The sequence below is a fragment of the Salmo trutta genome, chromosome 29 (assembly GCF_901001165.1).
Source record: "Salmo trutta chromosome 29, fSalTru1.1, whole genome shotgun sequence".
Taxonomy (NCBI): Eukaryota; Metazoa; Chordata; class Actinopteri; order Salmoniformes; family Salmonidae; genus Salmo; species Salmo trutta.
This window is the reverse complement of record NC_042985.1, coordinates 30454835-30478859: the sequence shown is the minus strand read 5'-3', so window position 1 is coordinate 30478859 and position 24025 is coordinate 30454835. Positions and strand designations below refer to the sequence as shown.

The 24025-nt window shown below is 45.3% G+C and overlaps 1 protein-coding gene across 3 annotated transcripts in view; it reads left to right on the top strand.

Annotated features, from left to right (window-relative positions):
• LOC115167354 (tight junction protein ZO-1) overlaps positions 1-24025 on the top strand; it is a 171294-nt gene that overhangs the window by 120110 nt on the left and 27159 nt on the right. For all 3 annotated transcript variants that reach the window (XM_029721707.1, XM_029721708.1, XM_029721709.1), the window contains 12 exons: positions 8946-9002; positions 11775-11899; positions 12079-12181; positions 12383-12710; positions 13033-13139; positions 14000-14168; positions 14432-14573; positions 19202-19338; positions 21668-21773; positions 21919-22069; positions 23163-23271; positions 23476-23695. In XM_029721707.1, coding sequence (XP_029577567.1) covers positions 8946-9002; positions 11775-11899; positions 12079-12181; positions 12383-12710; positions 13033-13139; positions 14000-14168; positions 14432-14573; positions 19202-19338; positions 21668-21773; positions 21919-22069; positions 23163-23271; positions 23476-23695 — 1754 coding nt within the window. The remainder of the gene's footprint in view (positions 1-8945; positions 9003-11774; positions 11900-12078; positions 12182-12382; positions 12711-13032; positions 13140-13999; positions 14169-14431; positions 14574-19201; positions 19339-21667; positions 21774-21918; positions 22070-23162; positions 23272-23475; positions 23696-24025) is intronic.

Below are 24025 nucleotides of genomic sequence, written 5' to 3'. Positions count from 1 at the left end.
GGTGAATCAGCACAACAATTTACAAAAATACTCATCATAAACGTTGATAAAATATGAAACTGTTATTCAAAGAATTATAGATAACCATCTCCTTTGTGCAACCGCTGTGACAGATTTCAAAAAGCTTTACGGGGAAAGCACACTTTGCTATAATCTGAGTACGGCGCTCAGAAAAATACATCAGGCAATACAGATACCCGCCATTTTGGAGTCATCTAAAATCATAAATAGCATTATAAATATTCACTTACCTTTTGATCTTCATCAGAAGGCACTTCCAGGAATCCCAGGTCCACAATAAATGTTGTTTTGTTCAATAAAGTCCATAATTTATGTCCAAATACCTCCTTGTTGTTTGCGCTTTCACGACGAAAAGTATAAAAAAGTTCTATTTACGTTCGTAGAAACATGTCAAACGTTGTATAGCATCAATCTTTAGGGCCTTTTTAACATAAAACGTAATATTCCAACCATACGATTCCAATGTCTTGAAAAACGTTATGGAACACAGCTACCTCATCACGTGAATGCGCGCCACTGAAGTCATGTCATTTTCTGAGTCACCAACTTCCCGGCCTTCTTGTTCGCTCTCTGTTCACTGCAAAAGCCCGAAACAAGGTTCTAAAGACTGTTGACATCTAGTGGAAGCCTTAGGAAGTGCAAAATGAACCCTAAGTCACTGTGTGTTAGATAGGCAATGACTTGAAAAGACTACAAGCATCAGATTTCCCACTTCCTGGTTGGATTTTTCTCAGGTCTTTGCCTGCCATATGAGTTCTGTTATACTCACAGACATCATTCAAACCGTTTTAGAAACTTGAGTGTTTTCTATCCAAATCTACTAATAATATGCAAATATTTGACTCTGGGCCCGAGTATTAGGCAGTTTTCTCTGGGCCCGCTTTTCATCCGAAATTGAAAATACTGCCCCCCCATACCCTAAAAAGTTAACCAACAGTGAAGTTCAAGAAGAGTTAAGAAAATATTTACCAAATAAACTGAAATTATAAGGAGTAACACAATAAAATAACAATAACGAGGCTATATACAGGGGGTACCGAGTCCGTGTGTGGGGGTACAGGTTAGTTGAGGTAATTTATACATGTAGGTAGGGGTGAAGTGACTGCAATTGGGTTAAGGTCGGGGGATTGTGGAGGCCAGGTCATCTGATGCAGCACTCCATCACTCTCCTTCTTGATCAAATAGCCCTTACACAGCCTGGAGGTGTGTTGGGTCTTTGTCCTATTGAAAAACAATATTATAGTCACACTAAGCCCAAACCAGATGGGATGGCGTATCGCTGCAACATGCTGTGGTAGCAATGCTGGTTAAGTGGGCCTTGAATTCTAAATAAATCACTGACAGTGTCACCAAAAAAGCACCCTCACCCCATCACACCACCTCCTCCATGCTTCACGGTGGGATCCACACATGCGGAGATCATCCGTTTACCTACTCTGCGTCTCACAAGGACACGGTTGGAAACAAAATCTCAAATTTGGACCCATCAGACCAAAGGACAGATTTCCACCGGTCTAATGTCCATTGCTCATGCTTCTTGGCCCAAGCAAGTCTCTTCTTCTTATTGGTGTCATTTAGTAGTGTTTTTTTGCAGCAATTCTACCACGAAGGCCTGATTCACGCAGTCTCCTCTGAACAGTTGATGTTGAGATGTCTGTTACTTGAACTCTGAAGCATTTATTCAGGCAATTTCTGAGGCTGGTAACTCTAATGAACTTATTCTTTGCAGCAGAGGTAACTGGGTCTTCCTTTCCTGTGGCAGTCCTCATGAGAGCCAGTTTCATCATAGCACTTAATGGTTTTTGCGACTGCACAAAGTTCTTGAAATGTTCCTTATTGACTGATCTTCATGTCTTAAAGTAATGATAGACTGTCGCTTCTCTTTGCTTAATTGAGCTTTTCTTGCCATAATATGGACTTGGTCTTTTACCAAATAAGGCTATCTTCTGTATACCACATCTTCCTTGTCACAACACAACTGACTGGCTCAAACACATTAAGAAGGAAAGAAATTCCACAAATTCACTTTTAACAAGGCACACCTGTTAATTGAATGCATTCTAGGTGACTACCTCATGAAGCTGGTTGAGAGAATGCCAAGAGTGTGCAAAGCTGTCATCAAGGCAAAGGGTGGCTACTTTGAAGAATCTCAAATCTAAAATACATTTTGATTTAACACTTTTTTGGTTACTACATGATTCCATATGTGTTATTTCATAGTTTTGATGTCTTCACTATTATTCTACAATGTAGAAAATAGTAAAAATAAAGAACTCTTGAATGAGTAGATGTGTCCAAACTTTTGACTGGTACTGTATGTATAATATATCGTAGAAATAATGTACCCATGGTCTACAGCAGATTTAGGTGGCAGACTAGGCCTACACGTTTCAATTTGGAAATCAGAAAATCTGGAGCACTAGTGCAGGGGTGTGTGTGTTTTGATTGTGACCTAGAGGATTTCCCTTCAGGGAAGTACAATTGTGCCGTGGAAGGGAAGTTAGCTCGTCATCTGTCATTGAATACAAAACCTTTGCAATGCAGAATTACATTTCAGTGCACCACAATTATGTGTTCAATATCAATCATTAGCCTACCAGTATAATATTTGCATTGATGTTCTGATTAGATTACATTCATTTTTATTGTATTGTTTTTGAGAGCCAACCAGTCATGTCTGACAGCCTGGTTGCTGGGCAGACTTGATGTGTTATGCAATGTTGTTTTGTTTTTCCAGTATTGTCCCTTAAATACCTCTATTCATAGATAGTCTACCCATCCATTACTGCTGTGATTTTTTTAGTAAAATATAACCAAACACATCCACACTGTAGTTAGTCTTTATTTGGGCAGCAAAATATGTATGGCTGATTTTTAATGCCCTAAAATAAGGCTATGACTTGATCACCTAATTGTACCTTCAGCCTCCATGAGCGGTTAAGGCAGGTGCTGGCTAGAACTCTGTGTGGTAGGCCTATGATGAAGAACACTACTACTGGCTTATATGGTGATGCAGTGCAGATGCTGCTGCGTAGGGAATAGCTAGGGTCTGCAGCTGTGTCTCTGTCTGTGTTAATGTGTGTACATCCAGATCACATGTCCCAAGCCCATGTTGACTTTAGAACTGGCTTTTATTCCAGGAGCGTTGTGTTGTTGTGTGTCTGGTCTTCATCTAAATATAGGCCTCCCCTCTGGCAGACAGACAAGACATCCTCAGGAACTCTTATTTTCTTTGATCAGAACCAGCAACCTGGTCCACTCTCTCTGAAATGTGCATGTTCTGTGTTTGACTAAGTATTGTATCACACTGGCTTTATGGCCTTTGAATAATTACCATATGTAATGTTTATACAGCATTTTGCCTCAAGTAACACTATATTTTATCATTTGAAAAATCTGTTGGTTTGGCTGAATTGTTTTACCTGGTCTTAAGTGTTTTGAATATGATTAGTTATGTTTCCAAGGAGCTCTCTTTTTTTCTCCGTCCAGGGTATTTTCTCTCCAAGCTGAAATGATTCCTTGCAAACAGGAAGGGAACTCAACTTCCTGTGGGTTAATCCTGCTATTGGTAGCTTCCTGTTCCATACAATCACGACCACACAGACACACTGACCTAATGCTCCATAAGGATTTTACTTCACAGTAACCTTCACATTAATGTCAACCATGTTTGTGTTTTAGATTTATCCTTCCTATATGAACTATACACTCTTAGAAAAAAAGGTTCCAAAGGGGTTCTCCAGCTGTCCCCGCAGGAGCCCTTTTTGGTTCCAGGTAGAAAGAACCCTTTTGAAAGGGTTCTACCTGGAACCCAAAAGGGTTCTATTTGGAACCCAAAAGGGTTCTACCTGGAACCCAAAAGGGTTCTTCAAAGGGTTATCCTATGGGGACAGCTGAAGAAGAGCATGAAGACTACTAGCTATAACAAATAATGCTACAGAAACCTGACCAAACACAAGCAGCTGTTGACAGTACAAGGGCACTATGTTGGCAGTGACACTCCCATGTTTTTGATTCCATAAAGGGATGATGACTAATAGTGGACTGCGACACGTAATCAAGGAACGCAGAGATCAGAAACTTCCCCCTCTCTCCCTGTGTTTCCTGTTTGCTCATGAGGTCAGTCATAACTGAACACTTGACTTAACCTCATCGTTTTCTCTTGCTCTAGTTAGACACCTGACAGTGAAAAAAGTTGTTAGGCTACTGTTTGTGAATTTCCCTCGTATGCTTGCATGGGCCTATGCATGCGAAATGAGCTGTCTAGCTAAATCTGGAACTATTATACCTCAGTATTGTCTGAGTCATTATTATTGCCTATTGTCCCTTTTGAAATGAAAGAATAAAAATGAATAGTGTTCATGAAAAGTGAGAGGTAGCTATCTACCAGCTCGAACTGTTAGTTCCACTTCTTTGTTGTATTTACAGCGGAAGGAGGAAGTGACCATAGAATGACTAAAACGGGCATCCCCGTTCAAGTCAGTGTTCTGTAATTCTATTTCTATGGAGGTGACCTGTCCGAAGCTTCCTCACGCCTTTTTGTCCTACTGATTATCCTGCATGATTCCAGGTTCTCTGAGTGAAAACCACAACTGTAATCATCATGGATAACAGGAGTTATTTATAGCAGCTTGTCTTCCTTCCAACATGGGGGAGTAATGAGGAGGGAGCTAACCTTCTCATCCACAGCTAACACTCTCAATTTCTAATCACACACAGAGCACCATCGCTAGACAGAGAATCAGGACGAGGGAGCTTGTTATATACCCAAACACTACAACACATGGCATGAAAGAGTCCCAGTCCTCCTGCTGAAAGCTGTCTGCTACAGGTTATTTCTGGGCTGTCAGTAGTATGGCCTGCACTGTGTTGTGTATAGTCTTTGAAGCAGGCCGGACAAGAGCTGAGGCTGCTGTCTCTGGGAGGGCTCAGTAACACAAAGAGCCCCTTTAACCACAGATCAAGGCCCAGGCTGTACACTGGGCTGTCCACACCTGCCTAATCTTTGTTTCTCAACAGGGCCTCTCTGGCCATGGCTCAAGTCTGACTAAATGTGAATCATGGTATAAATATACCAAACATCCCCCTTGTAATATCAAGACACTCATTGTTTTATGTAACTCTACTGTGACTTTGAGATGAGATAATCACCATTTTGGGGGTATTTGTTCTGGAACGTCAGATGTTGTTTAGCTAATCATTTGCTTTGGCCCTATGCTACAAGGCGTAGTATTCCTGTAACAGTTTCCATCAGATAGTATTGTTAGCATTTGCTACATGAGTCAAATGGGTGAATGCAAGGCTGTGCTGTCCTGGCTGAAACAATATTCACTCCCAGTGTTCTCCTACTGTTGATGGGGGTCTAGGACGGCAGAAAAGGTCCCAGTCAGGGATTTGGCCATCTGCATTTATCTTCAACAGGAATGCTAATGTTCAGTGGTATTGTTCTCGGTATTCAATGTGTAGTACGAATGTGTATCATAGCAACAAGTTCCACTGGCTTTTTAAATAGTGTCCCTGCAGATGGCCTCTTCAGGATTGTTCTCAGCAGTAGAACTCAGCAGCAGTAGCACGTCTTTATGGCTGGAACAGCCATGCGTAATGTCCTCAGATTAGGACCTGATTTCTGTGGCGTTCTCTCTGTACCAGACCCTGTTCTACATTCTACTCACACTTCACAACAAGCTGTTTAATCGGTGCTCCAGATTATGGTGAATCATTTTAAAATATAATCCCATCAGAGGAGTAGACGAGAGCAGTGTTTAGCCGCACTGGGGTGAACAGTCCTCTCCTCCTGACTCACTAACCACCCTTCTCTGACCCTGAGGCCTACCGATAACCGTTATGCCCTGCGGTAGGGTGTGACCGGTACTGCCAGTCACACCCTACCGATACGATAATGCCCTTCCCAGTCAGACACGTCCCACTACTAAGGCCACTCTCTGAGTCACCACAGCAGTGAAAGGAAAAATCACATGAGTGGAAGAGGGAGGAAAACAATGGACGTTGGAGGAGATTCTTCAGCGTGTGTGTGTGTGTGTGTGTGTGTGTGTGTGTGTGTGTTTGCACTTTCTACTAACATCTGGGTCCACAGCTGGAAGGGGGTGTGTGAGGGGGGGATGGTTAGGGTAAGTGCAGTGAATTATAAGCCTTCTTCATTGTCTCAGGCTCCTGTATTTAGGGAGAGATCAGGCATATATTGTTAATGCTGTGTGTTGATACTCTGCTGGGAGTAGTTTGCATGTGTATGGAATAGAGACAAATCTCTTTAAAATGTGATCTGGCCACAGTTTTAATTGAATGTATCCTGTGTATCCAGTTACTGGCCATACAGAGTATGTATGTCAGTTACAACCTTGCTCCCTTCCTGTCCCCTTATAGCTTCAAATAAAATCACATTTATTTGTCACATACACATGGTTAGCAGATGTTAATGCGAGCGTAGCGAAATGCTTGTGATGCATAGTTTCCTAGGAACGAGAAGCGAGGCGGCAATCTCTGTCGGCGCCGGAAATTGTCGTGTCGTGTTCATCCCAAGACGAGGCCCCCTTGTCACATGGCCCACAAACGGCATGGACATTTTTCTCATAGCATGGGCCCCCACTGTCTGCTTTGCAGTGTACTGTTGGCAAAATGTATGACCACCAGCCTTACAAACACTTGACAGGAATGTGTGGTAAGGGGGCAGCTTTGGCTAAATGGGTCAGCCCCCCCAGGTAACGGCGGCCCGAATGTGGGAGTCTCAGGGGCAGACAGTGGGAGGGAGGTGCAGCACAAACCCTGCCTGCCTGCGCCAATTATGGACATGAATAACATCCACATTGAGCTGCCATGAAAATCAGGGTCAAGAGGTTAACTATGTGTTCATTACAGAGATGTGGGGAGTTCAAGATAACACTTATATACCCACACCCTGGCAAAACTACCGTACTGTACATACCCACACCCCGGCAAAACTACCGTACTGTACATACCCACACCCCGGCGAAAACTACCGTACTGTACATACCCACACCCTGTCAACTACCATACTGTACATACCCACACCCTGGCAAAACTACCGTACTGTACATACCCACACCCCGGCAAAAACTACCGTACTGTACATACCCACACCCTGTCAACTACCATACTGTACATACCCACACCCTGGCAAAACTACCGTACTGTACATGCCCACACCCCGGCAAAAACTACCGTACTGTACATACCCACACCCTGTCAACTACCATACTGTACATACCCACACCCTGGCAAAACTACCGTACTGTACATACCCACACACTGGCAAAACTACCGTACTGTACATACCCACACCCTGGCAAAACTACCGTACTGAACATACCCACACCCTGGCAAAACTAGCCCTTCTCCTACCCACACCCTGAAAAAACTCTGAGTCAAACAGGAATTCTCAGGAAAAATAAATGTTGTTGGTAGTGTTAATCCTGTAACTTCTTAGTCATATAATATTAGTAAAATATTCCCAGTCTGGCCATTCCAGACATGTTAGTGTGAAACAAGGCTATGCTGTGTCACTTATTGTGAACTCCATGGCTGTCTCCACCCTGCTTCTCAGCTCTCCCAATCAAACATCTCCATTTCTGGGCCTGGCACCAAATAGCTGGGACTCGTCATCACCAGGTCCACTCAGCATTAGCCAGACAAAACATGAACTGTCTAGAGGAGACCGTCATAGTCCTGATGATGATTGCTGTGATGATGAAGAGGAGGTTGGCCATAATGTTGTTAGGTGTTTGCTTGTTTTTCTTTTTCTTCTCCAGCGCAGCTCCTCTGCATTAGAGCAGCTGTATCATTACAGCTAAATGCCTGGATACCAGCAGGGCTTGCTGTGCATCAGTCAGACTTCTAAAAGTGGATTTGTGGGTGCAGAACTGTGATTTAAAGCTGCAGGCCAAAGCGCAGTCACGGGTGGAGCAGTACTGTGGGGAGGACAGGACAGAGGACAGTGTTAGACCCAGAGAGGGAGGGAGCTGCCTGTTTGTGTGATGAATTCACCACGACTGTCTGTCTGGTCACTGGTGTTTCCTTTTGTAGTGTTACTGTTTAGCTTAATCCACACTGGCAGGCAGCACTGAGGTCCCGGTAGACCTTGCTCACCTAGGATGAAACTCAAAACAAACTGAAGATGGTCCATCTTTTTATAGCAAACTAACGTTCACTTCCACTGTAAACCAGATTGAATCTGTGCGGGCTGTCTACTCTGTGCAACACACGTCTATAATGTTTGCAGATTACACCTCACATTGGTACTCACAAAAGTGCAAGCAAGCAATTCCAGGGTCTGTCTCACCCCCAGTGATGCAGTAACACGGACATGTGGGAACCAACGGTGGCGAAGTGTGTGTGTGTGTGTGTGTGTGTGTGTGTGTGTGTGTGTGTGTGTGTGTGTGTGTGTGTGTGTGTGTGCGCATGTCTGTGTGTTAAGTAACAACTGCAGTGGTGACATCCCAGTGGTCTGTGGTGCGGTCAGTCAGTGTTTGGGGTATAATGGTCCTCAGGCTCGCTCTCTCTCTCCTCTCTCTGTCAGTCTGCTAGGTACCCAGTAAAGAGCATTGCCCTCCAGGCAGCCTCCGCCTCCTCTCCTCTCAGCATGAAACCCAGACCATCACAAGTGCTCTGCAAACGGAGAGAGCACATGATAGGCTTTTAAAACCGTGACTCAGTATCAAGCCACCCAGAGTCACTCCGAGGTCTACCACAAGTTCAATCTCTCTGTTTAGAAGAAAATCCTTTCCTTTTGAGTATAGTTTTTTTACGCTGCATACATTACCTCCCGTGGACTTTTACCCTGGTTTCAGAATGCTCATTATCACAGTGTTAACCGCTTACCCTCATTACCCTGATGATAGTGACATTTCTCTCCCTCTCTCTCCCTCTCTCTCTCTCTCTCCCTGTCTTAGAGCGCAGCGATGGAGGAAACCGTAATATGGGAACAGCACACAGTGACCCTTCACAGGGTAAGTGTTTTACCTCTCTCCGTTACTCTCTCTCTCTCTCTCTCCATTCCTATGTAGCCCTCTCCATCCCTACATCATCATCCCTCTCTCTCAGTGCCGGGAAGGCCAGCTGCAGGATCAGGAAATGTGCTGATGGAACACACAATGGGTCCAGCATAAAGATGTCAGGAAGCTCCGATGAGGAAGAGAGAGCTATGTAGCGTCCTCTTCCTGTGTGTTTCTCTTCTCTTCCTGTTGGCAGCCAGCCCCATGACATTCCAGGATCACAGGGAATACTGTATGTTGTGTAGACTACACATGAACTGGTCTATGTGAGTACCTACGGCTGTGAATTGTCAGTGACCTCACGATATGATATTATCGCGATACTTTGGTACCGATACAATATGTATTGCAATTCTCACGATTCTATATGAATTGCGAGTCGATACTGTGATTTTATTGCAATTCAATGTTTTGAAAATATTGCTTACCAAATGTCTGCTGCAGAGGGTCGAGAAAGCCACGAGAAAACAAGTGATCAGTCATGGAAATTTAAGTGTGAAAAAATAACTAAACTAAATAAAATACTATTGCGATATTGTCAAAAAAGCATTTTTTTTCTGCCCATCACTATTAGTACCCTACACTATGTTGCTAATTGCCAATACTTTTTTTTGTCTGGGTCTCAACTTACTGTTGAGAGTTAGAATAGTATAATTCACATGGTGCAATTTCTAAATGTGGTTGTGCATCAGCAATTTTTCTCTGGTGATGTCAGTCACTGTGATGATCGTCCCATGTCCTCCATCACTTGAATTAAAGAAATTATGAATAACCAGACACTGACGATGATTTACGGTTGATGAGAAGCACATTTATTTATTGATAATAATGTGGGTTAGAGATGTCCTCTTGATTGTTGCTGGTCACCTGTAAAAGGTGAGAAACGGTGTGTTAAGAGTTTGAGTTGGGAGCGCCGGCCGTTGGTTCTTGTGCAGCATCTCCCTGATTTTAATATAGGCTGTTTCTGGTCATACATTAAGTGATCAAAAGTAGAATGTGATATTGTTTACTAATTAAAATGTGAAGGTAGAGCGTCAGAAATGTGTATGAATACCTTGTATTTCCTCGTTTATTGAAGAGGGTTCTGTTCATTTCCTGTTCAGAGAATTGACGGACAGGTGGGGGTGCGTTGGAGCGCATATCCCCAAAGTCTAGTTATTCCTTAACCGTGATTTAGGACAGTTATTGAGATATGTGCTGGTATATGTTCAAGTATGTTTATGATCCGAAAGACGTTTAGATTGTAATTCACGTCTTTTGAATGTTAATTGATCTGTGTGTGAAATTCCTTGTTTTCATTGGTCAAATGCACTATGGGTAGGGGTATAAGAACCCTGTATTGTCATTGTTTAAGAGACAGGACAGGGAACAGGTCGGCATGCTGCTGGTTACAGGCATATTTGAAGCATTGATTTTGTTAGTCACTCCCACTCAGATATCGACAATTAATTAATTAACTTTTAAAAATGTTTTGCCCGCAAGGTGAGGTGGGCCCCCCGAACCAAATCTTGCATAGGGCCCCCTTGGGGGCATGTTTTCAGGAGCTTTGGTCCCAGGCTGAAATAGTTTAACAACCCCTACACTAGAGCATTGGAAAGCAAAACAACTACAAGAGTAGAATCACAGCAGTGGTGAAGGCATAACTCTGGCACCACCCGCTCCCTTTACAACACCATATTATTATCCCACTTACACTGGTATAGGCCTACCACTTAAATTAGTTTACCCCATGATTGCACTGTAGTAAGCATGTTATAAAAATGTTGGTGTTTACACCTTTCAATGACATACACTCGCAGGACTAGACTAGTGAAACCTCAGGTGACGTGTAGACATATTGTTGACTGGGATGATCTCATTGCACCCCTCCAGACAGCCAATGTTTAATAACATAACAACAACCATAGGAGTTGGCTACACGACACTAACAGATCTGGGACCAGACTAGAGGCATGCTGTCAATGTGTGGTTGTGCCAGCGAGCGGATCACCAGCAGGGTTATTATAAGTGTCTCTCCTCTCAGTCTCCAGTCCTGAGTGGCGTCCTGGCCTGGCCATCTGTCAGGAGATCAGGAGTCAGGAAAGAGTCAGGCTGGCTGTGATAATGTAGGCTACAGTCAGAGGTGACAGACTGACTAGAGAGAAGAGAGACCTGAGATCAGATCACTGTGCCAGACACCTCGCTCTTCTCTCTCTCTCTCTCTCTCTCTCTCTCTCTCTCTCTCTCTCTCTCTCTCTCTCTCTCTCTCTCTCTCTCTCTCGCTCTCTTTCTCTCTCGCTCTCTTTCTCTCTCGCTCTCTTTCTCTCTCAGGAGACAACCATGGACATAACACACACTAATCCTATTGCTATATCTAGGCTACGTGAAGGGATGGTTTATAGCTTTTGACTGTGCTTTAAAACAATGACTAGAGTTTAGAGTAGCTGTGTTTTTCTTCTATGTATTAAATCTGCTATACTAACTGAACTGAGGAAGTATGGCCTATGTATTAAATCTGCTATACTAACTGAACTGAGGAAGTATGGCCTATGTATTACATCTGCTATACTAACTGAACTGAGGAAGTATGGCCTATGTATTCTCCTACTGTGTACAGTATTATGTTCATCAAGTGCATTCAGGCAAAACTCCCAGATGGATGAAATGAAGAAAACATGCACTGTTGTCCCAGACGTCATGTCTCCAACTTCTGTTGTGTGTGTGTGTGTGTGTGTGTGATGTGTGTAGGCCCCAGGGTTTGGGTTCGGCATAGCCATCTCAGGGGGCCGGGACAACCCTCACTTCCAGAGTGGTGAGACTTCCATTGTCATCTCCGACGTCCTGAAGGGAGGCCCAGCAGAAGGACTCTTATCGTAAGTGCAGAAAACACTTTCAACTGAGATTTTCTGTGAGCCTGATCTTTAGTTCAGGACTGGGCTTTATCTGGGTCTGGGTAACCAGCCCTATATGTTACCGCTATGGTCCTGATTTGGGAGTGGTCAATGTAGATCCTGACCGTGATTGAGCGTCCTTGTTTCTCTTCTCCTTCCAGGGAAAATGACCGTGTGGTAATGGTCAACGCGGTGTCCATGGACAACGTAGAGCATGCGTACGCAGTGCAGCAGCTTCGGAAGAGTGGAAAGAATGCAAAAATAGTGAGTTGATGTTGTATTCCTCAGGGGAATGGACAGCAGGCTGACCTTTCATGTTATGGTCCTCTGTCCTCAGCAAGTACATTCCTCTTCTATGAATGCCACCCCAGGGATTTAGACATGTTTCTCAATTCATTGAGTTGATAAGAGGTCATTTAAGGTGTTTGAGAATATCATGTCCCTTTCTCTCTCCCCCCCCCCCAGACAATCCGAAGAAAACGGAAGGTTCAGATCCCGGTGTCTCGCCCGGGGGACAGGGAGACTATGTCCGAGCATGAGGAAGAGGACACGGATGAAGACGATGGTTACGAGCAGCACAGCGGCCGCAGCGGGCCCACCAGCGCCTACGGAGCGGCAAGCGGCGGCACGGCCAGCAGGCGGACGAACGAGCGTGAACGCAGCAACAGCAGCCGGCGGGAACACAGTGCCTCGCGAGAGAGGAGCATCTCGCCCCGCTCCGGCCGATCCCAAGGGTCCTCTACACCGTCCCGCCCCGCCAAAGTCACCCTTGTCAAGTCCCGCAAGAATGAAGGTGGGCGCCGCAATGTCCAGCTTAGGTTTTCAGCATGAATGATTTCTTTCTGGGCCGGCCAAACCCTCCCCTAACCCGGACGACGCTGGGCCAATTGTGCGCCACCCCATGGGTCTCCCGGTCGCGGCCGGCCGCTACAGAGCCTGGACTCGAACCCAGAATCTCTTGTTGCCCAGCTAGCACTGCAATGCAGTACCTTAGACCACTGCGCCACTCGGGAGGCCCGATTTTCTTTCCTTTGCATTGTCAGTTTGACCCTACAGTTTAAGGTGTGGTATTGCACAATGCTCTGCTAATATTGTTTTGTTGTTGTTGTTTAAAGTAGAGTATGGTCTGCGTTTGGCCAGCCACATCTTTGTGAAGGACATCTCCCCAGAGAGCCTGGCAGCACGGGACGGAAACATCCAGGAGGGAGACGTGGTGCTGAAGGTGAGAACCAGAGACATGATGGGGCTAGTCATTATAGACCATGACCTGGAGTGGGAATGTCACTGGTTCAAATCCTGGGACGGGCACTCAAAGAAACAGGGACTGAGATGCAGAGCAGAAATATACTAAGCATACCACTTCCCATGAGGCAATATTTTGGGCATGCATTCACTAGTAAGCTAGTGTAAATATTGGAAGGTTGCCAGGGCCTCACAAGGAGTTAGAGAGGGGAGGGGTGTACAATGTCATACCTTTACACTGACTTCATCAACACATCGTTTCGCTACGACATCTAGCCATTCTAGCCACGCTGTTTATATGTTCCCTCTGACAGAGATGCCTGTAATGGGAGTTCAAAGTTCATTAGTATGCTACTCAGTCCCCACGCAGGGCCAGGCGTTCCATGCATTCCATCACTCTCTTTTGTTCCTGACTAGTCAGTCGCTGATGGGAAAGATTTACCTCATCACAAGAATGTACACCCTGGACTCTGACTGTTTTAGTCCACTTCACTATGTTCAAAAGAGAGTCCTTGTATAGAACTCGAGTCTTCCAACTGTAGTAACTATGAAAGCGTGTACAAGAAAGTGAGGTTGTGGGACTTGAGCCTTCCCATATAAACATTTTAAACATTTTATCCAATATTATATGATATGTTCAATCTCTCACTGCAAGTGACCATACGTAAAGCACTGTGCATGTGGAACATTTGCTAAAACATATCATACATTTTTAAACATGATTATAGGTCTTGTACTGTATGGCTTTGGTGTATGTGTGCTGTTGCACGAGTCCAAAGTTAAACTGTACAATGATGAGAATGAATCCTTCCTTAAACAGCCTCTCTTTTTTTCTCCCAGATTAACGGCACGGTGACAGAGAACCTGTCGCTGATAGATGCTAAGAAGCTGATCGAGAGGTCAAAGGGCAAGTTAAAGATGGTTGTGCAGAGAGACGACAGAGCCACGTTGCTCAACATCCCCGATATGGACGACAGCATTCCCTCCGGCAACAACTCCGACCGAGACGGTGAGATGGAGCTCTGGGCCTTCTCTATAGGAAGTTAACCTCAATCAATCTTGTGTTTAACGACCTCATATTGATTAACACCGTTTTGTTTAGCTCACAATATGGCATGGTATTATGAGGGTGCAATTTCCCAGAGGTATCTGAAAAGGAAAACTTACTACTTAATCCTTTTTCTACTGATTTCTCTTCTTTTTTTTCTCTTTTTTTCTTAGTTTACTTGTCACGGTTCCTTCGCCATATTAAATACCACTTTGTTCTAACAGACATTTCAGAAATTCATTCACTGACATCAGACCATTCCACTCGATCCCATGATCGAGCACGGGGCAGTCGATCCCGCTCCCCTACCCGGTCTGAGCCCTCGGACCCCTCCCGACACTCACCACGGCAGATTAGCAACGGCAGGTGAGGAAAACACACACACACACACACACAGTATATATTACACACTCATCATGGGACACACAGCTGTCATACATATCACACAGACACCCACAGCGCTGCAACTCAAGCCTCATCATACGTCATGTTAAAGCCCGTAAGTGGTTGGTTAGTGTTAATCGCCAGCACTTCTAGAGGGCTGTGTATCAATAGATAATGCAGACACAGGATGAATTGAACAGAAAGATGCGCCTCTATAAGCCCAGCAGTCCCATAATGACCTGCTGTAGGGGCCAGAGGAGAGGATATTGATGCTTTTCCACATCGATGTCCCGTCCCCTGCATCCCTCCCTATAGCTCACCATATAGTCTCCCTATATACAGTGTCCATAATAACTCATCACAACCTAAAGGAAACCCCCACCACCAGCCTGGAATGGGTCAGAGCATCAGTCAGTACAATGTTAACTATATATTTGATAAACTGTCTAAATATTAACATGTGCCTCATTTCTTCCATTTTCCCAGTCAATTGAATATCTTGTGTTTTTCTTTCCTCTGTTGCACAATTTTCTCTTTCCATCTCTTCAGTTGGAGGCTAAAGTAAGTTTGCATGGAAAGCAGTGGAGAGATGCAGTAACCGGCTTTGACAGACATGTAGTAGTGGCGACTGGCTTGTCTGCATAGCTGCCTGCGTAGCTGCCTGCGTAGTTGCCTGCGTAGATAGTCGCTAGACAGAAAAGTAGACCTGTAGATGAGGTGCCTTTACAGAGCGAGGCTTGACAGTTCCTCTGACTGACCATGTAGCTGTTGACGCCAGAGGGGCTGGACTGTTGACGCCAGAGGGGCTGGACTGTTGACGCCAGAGGGGCTGGACTGTTGACGCCAGAGGGGCTGGACTGTTGACGCCAGAGGGGCTGGACTGTTGACGCCAGAGGGGCTGGACTGTTGACGCCAGAGGGGCTGGACTGTTGACGCCAGAGGGGCTGGACTGTTGACGCCAGAGGGGCTGGACTGTTGACGCCAGAGGGCCTGGACTGTTGACGCCAGAGGGCCTGGACTGTTGACGCCAGAGGGCCTGGACTGTTGACGCCAGAGGGCCTGGACTGTTGACGCCAGAGGGGCTGGACTGTTGACGCCAGAGGGGCTGGACTGTTGACGCCAGAGGGGCTGGACTGTTGACGCCAGAGGGGCTGGACTGTTGACGCCAGAGGGGCTGGACTGTTGACGCCAGAGGGGCTGGACTGTTGACGCCAGAGGGGCTGGACTGTTGACGCCAGAGGGGCTGGACTGTTGACGCCAGAGGGGCTGGAGAGAGGGATAGAGCTGTGGAAGGAAAGGCTGCTGCTGGTTTCTGATCACACGGCCTGCCGTATCACAGCAATAAACCAGGATGGGGATGGATTTACCAGATGTGGCTCGTGTGTGTCTCTCTCTCTCTCTGGCGGAAGGCTGTGAGCCCTGGAGGAGAGGCTCTGTAGAAAAGAAAGCCCTGGATTCAAAACGAAACACAACACAAGTAAAGTGTTCTGCTTCCAAACTTGACCATGTCCTCTATGCCCTCTCCTGGTGTGGCTATTTCTGCTGCAGAGCACATGTATGGAGAGTCAGATAACCTGAAAATTCCCTACTCATTTGAGATTCTGCAAGCATTGGTTCTGTGTGTTCTTTTTGAATGACAGTGGACAATCCTATTTATTTGACAGAGATCTCACATAGATTTAGCATCCCTAGCCCCCTGTTGTACCTTGTCTTTAGCTCCCTCCTCAGTGCTGCTGTACTGTAGTGTTTTGTAGACATCCTGATATGATGGCGTTAATGCAGATAAGCAGCTGTACCATTGATCTGAAATGGGGAAACTGACAGCCGGTTGGTTAGTTGGTACTTCGTAGCGGTACTGGTCTCTCCTCAATGCTCTGGGTCTAAACCCCAAGCCCTGTCAGCTCATATGGAATCAGATGAATGGCAAAATTGTGTAATGGCTTTAAAGTCAGTTTGTCATCAGAGGCGGGAATGAATGCCTGGCTAGATAGATTCTAGATATCTGGAAAGACCAATTGTTAGTGATTTACAGCTGCCTGTTTGTCACCAAGCCACTTCAGTAACCAACTGCTGTAAATCAGCCCAATGTAACTGTCAACAACACTGGAATAACAATTCTTGTCTCAATGCAGGAACGCAGGGACATTCTTACACAGAATACTCCCACTGTAAGTGTGACAAAAACACCCTGGCAGTTGTTGTTGAGACCATCCTAGAGTTTAGGTTAGTACTTAGATGTAGATCAATAGTACTAAATTGTCTTTCCGTCTTGTTTTTTTCCCCAGAGTTAGCCTTTAGGTTTGGGGATATTGAATTGGTGTTACTTGTCTTTGTGTACATACACAATGAGTAACATAATACATGTTGTATTCCTGAACCTTGTGCTTTGTATTGATGAGCCTTGAGCACTTGGTTTGAATGTTGCTAGTCTAGTTCGAAGCCATACTCTGTTTGCTCTTTATGAATGTCAGGCAGGAGGGACTAAATGGTGAGTGTCAGCAGGGATTGGTTATAACCAGACCAGTATGCATGCAGGACTCATCACAGTATGTATTAGCTATGCAGGAGGCCAGGCAGGAATTTGACACACTTCCCACAGAGATTTGCCCCAGAATCAGACGGTTCACATAGTTGAGGTTGTCTCTATAGTTAAATGTTTCTCTTATCCCTGTGAGAAAACGTTCCCTAATATGCCATCAGGTTGTCATTGTAACCAAGACTTGACTAGTTTACTTACCTGTATAAATAAAGGTGAAATAAAAAACGCATTTGTGAGAATACCTCATTGAACTGTGAAATAGTGTTACAGTTAGCCACCTGCATTTAGTTTTGTAAGGGATTTTCCTCAAATAACAAAATGTAGCTGTGCAACAGTCCCATTTTAGATGGTTGTTATGACAGTGGTCTGTGGGAATTAAAAAATAAAAGTCTCCCTCTTTGCATGATGCAAAACACATTTTATCACAACAACATTATTGGGTTGAGATGTCCATTTATACAGTGTAATCTTAGATTGACGCCACAGGAGGAAATAAGAAACAGATTGCAGATTTGTGCTTTGGTCCTTGTGTACTGTTGTGTTTTAGAAAAGGAGAGCAGAGAGAGAAAGGTGAGAGGGAGGCAAGGTGAAAGGACAGCAGTACGTAGGAATTTATGTTTCGTTGATGTGTTGCCTGTTAACACCATTCCTCCCATGACATGGAAGGGAGAGCACAGGAGATTTAGGACGGGGACAAGGGCTGCTGCCAGGACCGGCCAGTAGGCCCTCTCTGACTGACGGACGCATGGACAAATAGACAGACAGGCGATTACAGCTTTGTTGAAATTCATCCCTTGCAACACAGACTGCTCTGCCTGTACTGCAGCCCTTTTTAATATCTCTTTATTTCTACAGTCCCCAATGCACTCTGAACTATAAACACAATATCAGGAGTTTCACTGTTGAATAATTGCAATGGGAGACGTTTGATGGAGTGTTTTCATTTGTTCTCACAAAGACAGGAAATTGAATGTTAGAAAGGCAAGGGTCCCCATTTCACTTTTCAAGCTAATAGGTTTTGGTTTGCTGCTGTTTGAGTCAGATTTTGTCTTTGGGAAGTGAGTGCATGTTTTCCTGTTAAAGTCCTGTGTGAGGGAGTGAGTGGGTGTAAGATGGTGGCACAGTCAGGCTGTAGTGTAGCTTACCGCTACATTCCTCCCGTGTAAAAAAAAAAAACCGGCTGGATGCTGGCTGGAGTGCTGTGCCAGCTTCGGGGTCATGTGACCAGGCTGGAATTCGAACCCATTGTTCTAAGAAGCAGCCGAATAGAGCTGCAGAGACGGAGCACGGCATTCACACATCTGAATCTGAACACTCAGTGCCTGGCTGCCGTGAGCTGGAGCTGGGACTGGCTCTGGCTGGTATACAGTGCTGCTGCTGTGGTTTGGTTAGAAGGTTGAGAAGGGAAATGGAATGAATCATTTGTAATGCACACAGCTCTCAATCAAAACATTTTAGAAAAATGTTTGCTTCGGTATGACTGATTTTAGTGTTTCTGGTCTCTGTGTGGTTGTCAGTGATACTGTAGGGTTGAGAGGAGTCTGTAGACCACATAGCTGAAAGCACCTGGAGTCTGCTCTGCTGCTGATGCAGTCAATGCAGAGGTGAAACCGAGGCCAGCAGAGACTAGGTCTGACCCTATAAACGTGCAGTTCAAATCGTTTGAGTCGAAGACGGCCGTCCTCCTTTTTAACTGCTTACTGTTTTGGATATTCTTTACTCTTCCTAGTGCCTTATCACTCATTTCACGCTGTGATGTCAGTAACACGGCGCTCTCATAACAACACACACAGATCTCACGCTCTATCACTGTAGCTGCGTCCCTGGGGTTAAACAACAGGACCTTCTCCCAGCAGCCTGTGTAGGAAGCTCTCTGTGGAGAGGGTGCAGAGGTCATGCGACATTGTTTTGTCTCCTATACTTACAAAAAAAATGAAAATTAGACTGGGTTCATCCATCCATCTTTCTATTCTCTCTTCATAATTGCTACCATTCTTCATCTCACAGGGTAGGCCTACAAAGGAAATAATGAACAAACCTAAAATAAATAATCAACTGTTTCTTTTTCTAGTCACAGAAGTCGAGATGAGGAGAGGATTTCCAAGCCCGGGGTGATGTCGACTCCTGTTAAAGGTTCCCAGGAGGCCCTAATCCAGGCCATCAGTGACCAGCCACTGGCCAGAGAGGACAAACTGCCCCCGCTGCCAGGTTAGTCAGGGCCCCTGCTGCCTCCACAGCTGCCTCCACAGCTGCCTCCACCTGTCTAACTGCCTGAACCAAAACAGGCCTTGACACTCCTCTGTACTGTGCCTATCCCTCTCTGCTTCCCTCTCTCCTCTGCCCTGGATTGGAATGTACTCTGTTCTCCTTGTCCCACATCAGTAAAGCCCAGTACTCTAGTCCATTCTTCTAGTGCAGCCTTTCTTAAAGTATGGGTCGTCACTGACATGTTAATGGTGGGTCGTGACATGTCAGAGTAAAATAATATGTATGTATTTATTTATTTATTTATTTATTTTGGTTAGGAACTCAGTCGGGGTCTCAACTTACTGTTGAGAGTTAGAATAGTAGGTGCAATTTCGAAATTTGGTTGTGCATCAGCAATTTTTCTCTTGTGATGTCAGTCACTGACCATCACTCAATTAGCCATGTCAGCTAACAATTTTTTTTTATTGCTAAGTTAGTATAGCCAGCTATCTACAGTAAACTTGTAGTAATCAGGAACCAGAGGAGGCTACTGGGAGGAGCTATAGGAGGACAGGCTCATTGTAATGGCTGGAATGGAATAAATGGAACGGTATCAAACATATGGGAACCACATGTTTGATACCATTCCAGACATTACAGTGAGTCAGTCCTCCTGTTGTTCCTCCCACCAGCCTCCACTGTCATAAACGAATACCGACCAGGTGCCCTGACCTCCAGGGGGCCCCCATTGATTTTGTTAGTCACTCTCATTCAAAGATCATATTAACATGGCAGAAGTCATGGCAAAATAATAGAATTGCATGTAATGAGCTTTAAAACTTCAAAGAATTCTCTACACCCCATGGCAAAAATGTGTAGAATTGCAGGAAATTCTGTTAACATTTTTTTTCTCTCCACCGTGAAGAGGGGGGCCACTAAAATACACAACATGGTATGTGGACACCTGCTCATCAAACATCTCATTGCAAAATCATGGCCATTAATATGGAGTTGGTCCCCCCTTTGCTGCTGTAACAGCCTCCACTCTTCTGGGAAGGCTTTCCAGTAGATGTTGGAACATTGCTGTGGGGACTTGCTTCCATTCAGCCACAACAGCATTAGTGAGGTCGGGCACTGACGTTGGGCGATTAGGCCTGGGTCGCAGTAGGTGTTGCAATTCATCCCAAATGTGTTCGGTGGGGTAAAGGTCAGAAATCTGTGCAGGCCAGTCAAGTTCTTCCACACCGATCTCGACAAATAATTTCTGTATGGACCTCACTTTGTGCATGGGGGCATTATCATGCTGAAACAGGAAAGGGCCTTCCCCAAACTGTTGCCACAAATTTGGAAGCACAGAATCGTCTAGAATATCATTGTATGCTGTAGTGTTAAGATTTCCCTTCACTGGAACTATGGGACCTACCAGGAACCATGAAAACAGCCCCAGACCATTATTCCTCCTCCACCAAACCTTAGTTGGCACTGTGCTTTGGGGCAGGTAGCGATTCGTCCATCGGACTGCCAGATGTGTGCTTCATCACTCCAAAGAACGTGTTTCCACTGCTCCAGAGTCCAATAGCGGCGAGCTCTTCACCACTCAAGCGGACGCTTGGCATTGCGCATGGTGATCTTAGGCTTGTGTGCGGCTGCTCGGCCATGGAAACCCATTTCATGAAGCTCCCGACAAACCGTTCTTGTGCTGACGTTGCTTCTAGAGGCAGTTTGGAACTCAGTAGTGCGTGTTGCAACCGAGGACAGATGTTTTTTACGTGCTTCAGCACTCGGCGGTCACGTTTTGTGAGCTTTTGGGGCCTACCACTTCGTGGCTGAGCTGTTGTTGCTCCTAGATGTTTCCACTTCACAATAACAGCACTTAAAGGTGGCATCCTGTGACGGTGCCACGTTGAAAATCACGGAGTTCCTCAGTAAAGCCATTCTACTGGCAATGTTTGTCTATGGAGATTGCATGGTGGTGTGCTCGAATTTAAACACCTGTCAGCAACGGCTGTGGCTGAAATAGCCAAATCCACTAATTTGAAGGGGTGTCCACATATACTTTTGTATGTATAGTGTATTTTGCCCGTGAGGTCGGGGGGACCTTCAAACCAAATCTTGCTTAGGGCCCTGAAAGAGGACATGTTTTCATGAGCTTGTGTTCCAGGAAAACACTGAGTTTCTCGAGCCCTGCTCTAGTGTTACGTAATGTTGACCCATTCCTATCCCGTAGCTATTTAACGCTAACTCAGATAGTCATCTCTACATTCACATTCCTCTACCAGGTTAGTGTGTTTACATGTGTGTGTGATCATACTATCAGTATGTGACAGAAGTGTGTGTGTTGGTCCTGTAGAACCAAAGCCAGTGTATGCCCAGCCTGGCCAGCCTGATGTGGACCTTCCAGTCAGCCCCTCTGACGCCCCAGTGCCCAGCGCTGGTCATGATGACAGCATCCTCAGGTAATCCTCAGTCCTCCTGTTAAAGCCATTTTATTATTACCATTTATGTCAGTACCATGTTATTTGCTGAAATGTAATAGCTCCCTGTAGAACTGTAGAACAGTAGTATCTAAACATCTGTGTATGATGCCCACTCCCCATGCAGGCCGAGTATGAAGCTGGTGAAGTTTAAGAAGGGGGAGAGTGTCGGCCTGAGGCTGGCCGGAGGGAACGACGTGGGCATCTTTGTAGCCGGAGTCCTGGAGGACAGCCCAGCTGCCAAGGAAGGTCTGGAGGAAGGAGACCAGATTCTCAGGGTAAGAAGTCCATCTCATACAGTAGTACCTGCTTTACACGTTTTATTATTATTAGCTGTTGGGTATGTTTCATCACTTTATGATTGTCACATTTTTGTCAACAAGGCCATTGTAAAATGTTCTCTTTTGAAAGTGCGCAGGATAAGTGGTTTGTTCTTTTCCACAGTAGATAGTGTTGAAGGGTATGTTCTGTACTGTCTGGAGAACATCTGCTGTAGTTCTGGTAACGTTCTCATCGCTGCCCACGCTTAGTTGGAAACACTTTGTGAAACTATGTGATCCACTAGCCGGTGGATCAACAATAACCTCTACTGTGTGGTCACTGGTCATAGTGATGTGAGATAGAAAATGGTAATTGCGGTGAATCGGTCTGAGGTCAACGCCTGGCTCTTCTCTTCTCTGTCTTTCCTTTGTTTACTCTGAACCACACAATAGAGGTTGTTGTTGTTCTTAGGCCCTGTCTGAAGTATTGTGGATGGAAGTCCCCTCTGATATCAGAGTTGGATTCATTTAATCATGTTTATCACTAGCCACACATTTTAACAAAACACATCGTGCTTTGTGTTCCTCCCACACCACAGTATGGGTCAAGGTGGTATGTGGGGAGGACTAACTCCTCCTCTTTGCTAGCCTCCTTCCCTGCTGTACAAACACATCTCTAGGCTCTGTGCTATTCCCTATGAGTAGGCTTCCAGGATTGTGTCCCAAATGGCACCCTTTTCACTATATAGTGCACTGCGTTTGACCTCTTCACTATGTAGGGAAAAGTAGTGCACTATAGATTATAGGGTTCCGTTTCAGACACAACCCAGGATGTTGTTTTCCACCCCTGGGCAGTGAGCCTGTGAGCGTTTCCTGGCCTTCACAGTGTGACTAGTTGAGATAAAGACTTGAAGTCTCCTTTCTGAGGAGGATAAAGGTTATTCTCTATGATTCAACCCCATGTGTTCCTGGTTCAAACGCTGGCTCTGCAGCAGGGTAAATAAACGTGATATTGTGCTGGGGACCGCAGGGCGTTGAGGTGGGGAAGCAGACTGGCCTGGACCCTGGAGAACTGAAAGTCTCTGTTCTTCTCTCTCCCTCCTCTCTGTAGGTAAACAACGTAGACTTTGCTAACATCATCCGAGAGGAGGCTGTGCTGTTCCTCCTAGACCTTCCCAGGGGTGAAGAGGTCACCATTCTGGCCCAGAAGAAGAAGGATGGTGAGTAACATGGGGAAAACCGATGTCAGATAAATTAACGTTGCGATCTTGACAGGGTCTGAGAGTGTATAGGTTTGAGTTTGCACAGAAACACACATTTTAAGTTAACCTGGTTACATGTGAACTTTACACAAGCTTTCAATTGTATACCTGAACATTTCTCCCTACTTAATTTGTTATTCTACCATTTTCCCTCAATTCCAGTTTACCGTCGGATAGTGGAGTCAGATGTGGGCGACTCGTTCTACATCCGGACCCACTTTGAGTATGAGAAGGAGTCTCCGTACGGCCTGAGCTTCAACAAGGGAGAGGTGTTCCGTGTAGTGGACACCCTCTACAACGGCAAGCTGGGCTCCTGGCTCGCCATACGCATTGGCAAGAACCACCAGGAGGTGGAGAGAGGCATCATCCCCAACAAGAACAGGTAGAATACACTAGAGATGCATCATCCCCAACAAGAACAGGTAGAATACAGTAGAGACGTCATCCCCAACAAGAACCGGTAGAATACAGGAGAGACATCATCCCCAACAAGAACAGGTAGAATACAGTAGAGAGACATCATCCCCAACAAGAACAGGTAGAATACAGTAGAGAGACGTCATCCCCAACAAGAACAGGTAGAATACAGTAGAGAGACGTCATCCCCAACAAGAACAGGTAGAATACAGTAGAGAGACGTCATCCCCAACAAGAACACGTAGAATACAGTAGAGAGACGTCATCCCCAACAAGAACAGGTAGAATACAGTAG